Source organism: Pelecanus crispus, chromosome 2 (assembly GCF_030463565.1).
Source record: "Pelecanus crispus isolate bPelCri1 chromosome 2, bPelCri1.pri, whole genome shotgun sequence".
In the NCBI taxonomy this organism is placed as follows: domain Eukaryota; kingdom Metazoa; phylum Chordata; class Aves; order Pelecaniformes; family Pelecanidae; genus Pelecanus; species Pelecanus crispus.
In genome coordinates, this window is record NC_134644.1 from 49,928,200 (window position 1) to 49,936,143 (window position 7,944).

The 7,944-nt window shown below is 43.0% G+C and overlaps 1 protein-coding gene across 1 annotated transcript; it reads left to right on the forward strand.

Annotated features, from left to right (window-relative positions):
• The first annotated feature begins 2,545 nt into the window (after nt 1-2,545).
• On the forward strand, nt 2,546-3,562 carry XCR1 (X-C motif chemokine receptor 1). The gene has a single exon (XM_009486215.1). It carries the CDS (start codon nt 2,546-2,548, stop codon nt 3,560-3,562), a length of 1,017 nt encoding a protein of 338 aa, XP_009484490.1.
• The last annotated feature ends 4,382 nt before the right edge of the window (nt 3,563-7,944 follow it).

Genomic DNA, 7,944 nt, shown 5'->3' on the forward strand with positions numbered 1-7,944 from the left:
TGCACCAGGCAGCCTGCACTCAGTGTGAACAATGGTGGTGCAAGCTGAGGTAAGTGGAGGCTAAATTGCCACCTCTCCAAGAGAGAGCTGGGGAGACAATGCGACCTGACGAGGACAAGGCACCTGGGAGTTGGTGGGTGCTTGGAAACTGAGGAGTTGACCGTGGTGGTGGATGCTGCAGTGCACCTTAGCCTCCCTCGGGTTCCCTGAATGTCAAAGTGTAGCTCCTGGCAGGCTGGCAGCCCTGTCCTGGGGCTTATTGGCACTGGGCTGTCAGCAAGGGAGGAGAGTGTAAGTGAAGACAGTGGTCCGCACTGTCATCTCATCCATGGAGAAGCTTTACTCTTTGCAAAGAGGCTCCTCTGCTCCCTTAGGACAGCTGCTAGGGAGGAGTCATACCTCCAATCTGAGCTGAAACAGGACATGGTGATGGTCAAGACCTCAGTCTAACCCATGTATTGCTTAAGTGTCATCTGTACTGTAAAGCAAAACCAGACAGGATGACAGCCTCGGCAGGGTCTTGTCCTGCATGCCTGAAGATGGCAGCATGGTACAAACTGAGGGCCACAAGCACAATTTCCAGTTAGGATTGTGCCTCTGATGATAGACATGCCAGGGCCGCTAGCTGTCGCAGTACCGAATCCCACATATTCCTTGCCTCCAAAACTGGGTGACTACATCCCAGTGGAAAGATGGTCCCTGGCCTGTGTGGCCTGTGCCAAGCTCTGGCTGACCTGAGCCACCTACCCCCATGGATGGCATTAAATGCTGGCAGCCAGCAGCACTCCCTGGCATGCTTTGCTGGTGTAGACATAGCCTTCCTGTCCCCCAAAGGCAGCGTGTCTTTTCCTGACTGTAGCAGGCAGATTCTGCTTTCACTAATCCAAAACCAAAAATGTCACCAGCACAATTTTGGCCTGAGTCATGGAGTTTCCTTCTTGTGACTGTACTTCCAAAGAGATTAGTAGCAGCTCTCTCACTGGCATCAGTCAAATCAGGATCCAAATACAGTGCGGCAGGTAAGTCTTCATCCAGGATAATGTTAATTTAGACTTTGAACCGTTGGTTGGAGCCATTACTGATTTTTCTATACCTATTTTTTAGCTTAATTTCATAAAGATATGAGGCTACTGTGACCATGCTACCCTTGTGTCGTGGTTTAGCCCCAGCCAGCAACTAAGCACCACGCAGCCGTTCACTCACTCCCCCTACCCCGATGGGATGGGGGAGAGAATTGGAGGAGTAAGAGTGAGAAACACTCCTGGGTTGAGATAAGAACAGTTTAATAATTGAAATAAAGTAAAATAGTAATGATAATAATAATAATATAATAATGATAATAAGAATAACAATATACAAAGCAAGTGATGCACAATGCAATTGCTCACCACCCGCCGACCGATACCCAGACAGTTCCCAAGCAGCGATCGCTGCTCCCCGGCCAACCCCCCCCAGTTTATATACTGAGCATGACGTCATATGGTATGGAATAGCCCTTTGGTCAGTTTGGATCAACTATTCTGGCTGTGCCCCCTCCCAGTTTCTTGTGCAGCTGGCAGAGCATGGGAAGCTGAAAAGTCCTTGACTAGCATAAGCAGTACTCAGCAACAACTAAAAACATCAGCGTGTTATCAACATTCTTCTCATTCTAAATCCAAAACACAGCACTATGCCTGCTGCTAGGAAGAAAATTAACTCTATCCCAGCTGAAACCAGGATACCTTGTATGTTCACCTGATTGTATGTCATCTTCCAAGTCCCAGTAATTTTTGACATGGTTTGGCCAATTTCAACCATCCAGTTGTGATTAAATTCCTACCTGCAGAAAGGCAGACAGGCAGAGGGCAGTAGCCCCCAGAAAGGGCTGTGATGTGAGCTCCATTCCCGTTGCACCCCTGAGAATCAGCAGACCACAGAGATGCACAGAGCACCCAATGTGGGGATGCTTCCGTCACAGCTTGGAGATTCAAGATGAAAATCTGTGAGAAACACAGCTTTTTCCATTCTTAGTGCTTACACTTGTTGATACTGGTACTGCTCAGCTTTTTAAGTTTCTGCAGTGCTGAACCTTGGTGACAAAGAACCATATACACGGTGAAGTGTTTAGAAATTTGATACCGTTCCAGAAAACTTAAAAAAATAGTAGCAGATTTGAAAGTCTTGGCACCTGGGATACCTATGTTAAAAACCAATGCACCGTCAACCTTCACGTAGTAGAAGCTTAATAATTAGCAGTTGTCACCAATCATATTGGTTTAGAAGCACCTTAGTTTCTGACTTCTTAAGTATTTAAGATCTTGACATTGCTTTGAGCATAAATCCTTCATATTTACCTGTTCATGCTCTAGTCATAAGAGGAAATGACTCCTTTCTCTCCCAGAAACAGAACAAATAAGGTAGTTTCACTGCTTCTTTTTGTCTCTTAAAACACAAGCCTCCACAGTGGGAGTTTAGTTATTGGGTTGATTTTGACCAAAATTTTTGTTTGATTTTTGCGGTTCTTCAAAGTAGCTGCTGGAGAACAGTGTGAGGTTTGCACAGACAAATGGATGAAGAACTTTATATTCCTGATTCAGATTATAATGACTCATATGAATACCTTTTTAATGAAAGCAATGTCTGTGAAATGGGCAACTATTTTGTATTTTACACCCATCTCACTACTGTCCTCTATACTCTGGCATTTTTGCTCAGCCTGCTAGGAAACACTCTAGTGTTATGGATCCTATTCAAATATGAAAACCTTACATCTTTAACGAACATCTTCATCACGAATCTCTGTGTCTCTGATTTAGTCTTCTCCTGCATGCTGCCTTTCTGGGTAGTGGACCAGTCCTTTGGGTGGATTTTTGGTGAGTTCCTTTGCAAAGCGGTGAATGCTGTTTTCTCTATCGGCTACTACAGCGGTGTTTTCTTTTTGACTCTCATGACTATCCTGCGGTACGTGTCTGTAGTGAACCCCCTTTCGGCTTTGAGATCCCAGACGCAGTGCTGGGCTTTTCTGGTGAGCTTGGCTGTTTGGACTGGTAGCATATTAATTGTGATTCCTGAGATGATTCACACCACAGTGCAAGAAAACTTGGAAGGGCGCAAGACCTGTGATTATGCCGACTGGAAATGGAAAAAGGTGGACATTTATCAGAGAAATGTACTCTTCCTGGTTTCCTTTGGGGTTATTGTATTCTGTTACTTCAACATAGTGATAATCCTGCTTGGAGCAAGATCTCGCAGAAAGCACAGAACTGTGAAACTCATCCTTATTATTGTGGTGGCTTTTTTCCTGAGCTGGGCACCTTACAACATCCTCAGCTTTCTGATTACTTTTCCACCACCTACCTGTCAGTATGAAAAAGACTCCAACCTTGCCTTTCACATCAGCCGTAAAATTGCTTACTCCCACTGCTGCCTCAACCCTGTGCTCTATGTATTTGTTGGAGTCAAGTTCAAGAGGCATTTGTTACGTTTATGCAATCAGTGTTTACCCTGTGGTGATGGTCAAGTCTCCAGCCCCAGGATCTGCTCTCAAGGCAAATTCCATTATGAAGATGGATCCATCTACTGAAGCAAGACCTAACTATTAGCATTAATCCTGGATGAACTTTCAGATTTTAAGAGCCATGGATAATCTCTAATTCTTAGAGGCACTTCCCCAAGAAAGACACACAAATTTACTCTTTGCAAACATGCTATGTATGGAAAGTAATAAAAAGAATGCATTTGCAGGGGGGTGGAGAGATGAGAATGCTAAGAAATTACTTCATTGGCCTGTAAGTCTTATCTTTATGATTTTTTTTGCGCAGTGAGATGGATTTTCTCTCATTTATAGTTTCTTTTTAAAAGCAAAAAAAAAATTTTTGCTTTTTCCTTTGGGAGCTAAAATATCCAGTTTTAACATAAATGGTGTTGCATGTTGCTTTCTTGCCTGACTTAAAATACTTGGATCGTATATAGCAATGGACACATATGTAGTTCTGTAGCTTTTAATGCTTTACAGTGATTATCAGTGCTGAACTCATTGGTTTTCTCTTTTGGGGGCTCTCAGGATTAACTGGCCTGACAATAGCTACAAGACCTCAGAGTCTCTGAAGTTCTCAGTGCAAATGTTCTTTTATCTGTTGGTAGATGAATATATATAAAACTAGCTTAGTGTAAAAGTAGTCTTTTGGGTCTGAAATGGAATGTTTGGAAGAGCCCTAGAAAGAACACAAGCTGTTAAGCTGATAGTTCATTAGGATATTAGTTTTCCTCCTGTTACTGCTCCTGCCACAGGCACTTTCCAGTCTCTGAATATGCCTTCAGGTGGTTGCAGTGGAACGGCAGCCCATGTCCTGAGCAGCACAGGAGCATATCACCATTGACTTGGTAGTGTTAGGTTAATGGTTGGACTGGATGATCTTAAAGGTCTTTTGCAACCTAAATGATTCTATGATTCTATAATTGCCTCTAAACACCCTCTCCCTCCTTTTCTCCCTTTGCCATGGTGCTGAGAAGAATTAAACTGTCTAAAAAGGTTATAATGCAAGAACAAATGGCTTTTTTTAATAGCAGTATAGAAATAGCTTGCTTTATTTGTAAAATTAATGCTTGGCCCTTGCAGGAAGCCAGAGCAGCAGGTTTTACCCTATATACTTGGATGCTTGCAGCTTCACAACTTTTTAAAACTGTTTCACAGAGATGTTTAAATATCTGCTTAAAACCTGATCATCAAAGCCAGCCACATGTTTGTTTTTGATGTGCTTCATGTCTATCTAAAATATCAGACATGCTCCTATCTCTGAGGTGTGCAAGGGTCTGGTCTAACCAGCTGCCCGGCCACAAGCAAGTCTTTCATTTCATGCATGCATCTCATCTCCATGAGCAGGTGGGAAGTAAAGTGCAGATATTTGCATGAACCTAGCTTTGGAAATGTTTCTAAGAGGGCTAGTTGTGTTCAGTGCAGGAGTGTTTTTACATGACCACTAAAACATGATTTCCCAAATAAAAGTGAGTTGAGGGAATTCAATTCAACAGCATGCATTTTTGTAACAAAGCCATTCACATTCTGGTAACACCAATCAAACGTTGTGGCTTGTTTTCTGATGGAAACTGATATTCTTTTTCATGACAGCTCCGTGGTTTTGGTTTTTTTTTTCCTCAGGCAGTGTAACATGTAGTGCATACTCTAGTGTAGCTGAACGACAAAGCCTCTGGAAACCAAAATATTTCACTTCCTCGCATTTGTATAGGAAGCCAAGTGTCCTGGTTTCGGCTGGGATAGAGTTAATTTTCTTCCTAGTAGCTGGTATAGTGCTGTGTAGCTTTGCAGTGGCACCAAGCAATGGTTTGGCAATGGTTCTAAGCAACAATTCGGCTTTTTGGGCAGCCATCTTAAAATGTGTTGTTTCCACATGATTTCATTTTATCTCTAAAGATCATCTGGAGCAGACAACAGATTCTTGTCAGCTGCCGTATAGTTTATAAAAAGCAGAAACTCAGACATGGCCATAGTACAATATCCTATTTCTGATTGTATCCAGAAGCAAGAATACCTACGGAAAAGCATAAGAATGGGGCAGACATATATGATGCATATCTAAATAGTGTTCCTAGGGCTTGCCCATAGTTTCTAGTTTGTGCTTCAGTTTAGCTGCCAGAACAAAGTCATCATATCCTGTCCCTTTCATCAGATGTGCCTTTCTGAACAAGTCAGTCCTGGTATCCCATTACTACAGTTATTGCCTAAAACTTAAAAAATTAAAAAGGTTACTCATTAATCCCACAGGGGAGCTCATTTGTGTTTAGACAAACCATGGAAATGTAGAAGTTGTCATTTGGCTGGTTGTGGTGGAGACCAGCCTTTGGCTCTTGTCTCGTGATGAGAGACATTTGAAACTAATGTGGTTGTTTCTATGTACTTCAAGAGACTTTGGACTGGGGACTCAATACCGTCAATTATGAAAAGGCAACCTACTGAAGGACAAATCAGTCCAAATTCTTCTTCTGTTCTGGTAAGCCAGGACCACTTCACAGGCACCAACAAAGCTCTACAAGAGAAAAATGCTGTGATGATGAGTAAAAGAAGGTCTTGTGCACCTACATCATTTCAACAAACTGTCTTTCAACTCATTGTCCTAGAGCTACACTACCCTGAAACCTTTACTGTCAATACATTTTACATTTATCTAAAAAAGTTTAAAAGTATAACAGAAGCATGAGAGATTGAAATGATCCTGCTCTGCCCAGTTTTTAACAAGTTATTTAAATCTGTATTTAACTTGAGCATATTTTGTTACAGTATATCTGAGCACGTAAAGGGAATGCTTATTATTATCCAATTGTACTGCTACCTACCATAACCAAAGTAACTCAGCATGTAGAGATTTCCCCTCCTAATATAATGAAGTGTACTAATAAACATTCAGAAATTCAATGGAATACTACACTGTGGCTATTGTTCTCTGCCTTTGATAACCACCTATTAAAGTATTTTCAATTGAAGAAGTAATTGTGAATTTTCATAGATTAATTTAGCTTGGAAGAGGCTTCTGGAGGTCATCCACTCCTCCACCCTGTTCACAGCAGTTCTATCTTCCCAGTTAGACAAGGTTGCTCAGGGCCTTGTTTGGTCAAACTCTGAAATTCAATCTCCAAGAACAGGGACTGCATAACTCCTCTGGGTCCCTGTTCCAATGCTTAACAACTCTCATGGTGTATTTTTGTCCTTCTACATGAACACAACTCCTTTTGCTGCAACCTGGTGATGTTGCCTCTTCCTTGCCTTCTCTATGTCCTTGCATTACATAATGGAAAAGAGCCATCAGATCTCCCCTAAGCCTTGTTTTTTTCCTGGCACTAAACAAACCCCAGCCAATCGAGTCTCATCATATGTCATGTGCTCCAACTCCCTAACCATCTTGGTGGTCCTCCACTGGGCTCACTTGTGTCAGTCAATCTCTCCTGTATTGGGGACCTCAAAACTGGATATGCTACTGCAGATGTGACCACATGGACGGCGGGTAGAGGGAAATAAAGGTTTCCTTCAACCTGATGTCAACACAGGCCCCTACAGTTAGTCTTCGCTGCTGCAAGGGCACATGACTGAGTTGTGTTCAACTTGTTGCCCACTTGAGCCTCCAGATCTTTTCCAGCAAATCTGACATCTAACCAGGTGGTCCCCATCCCATGCTCTTGCAGGGGGTTAGGCCATCCCAGGTGCAGGACTTTGCGTTTGCCATTGCTGAACTTCCAGGGCTCCTGTCAGCTCATTCTTCAAGCTTGCTGATGTCTCCTTGCATGGCAACCCTACAACTCAGTGTGTATCAGCTGATCCCTCACATTTGGTTTCATCCATGAACTTGCTGAAGGTACACCCTGTCCCATCATCGAGGTTGTTAATGAAGATGTTAAACAGTATCAGCCTCAGTATTGACCCCCAAAGCATGCCACTCATAACCAGCCACTCATTAAGACTTCAAACCATTGACCACTACCCTTTGAGCCTGACGGTCCAGTCAGTTTTTCATCCACTTTGTAGTCCACCCATTCAGGCTATACCTCCCCAATCTGGCTACAAGGATGCTGTGGGAGACTTTGTCAAAAGCCTTGCAGAAGTCAAGGTAAATGACATGCACAGCTTTCCCCTTATCCCCAGAGCCAGTCATCTCATTGTAGAAGACAGTCAAGTTGGTCAGGCACTATTTTTTCTTGGTAAATCTGTGCTGGCTGTTCCCAAACATTTTTGTCCTGCATCTGTCTGGTAATGGCCTCCACTATCTTCCAGGGCACGGGGCTGAGACTGACCAGCCTATATTTCCTTGGATTGTCCTTCTTGCCTTTTTTGAAAATGGGCATGACCTTTGCCTTTTTCAAATCATCAGGGACCTCCCCTGATCACCATGGCCTTTAGAGACAATAGACAGCACCTTGCAATGATATTGGGCAATGCCCTCAGCACCATCACATGCA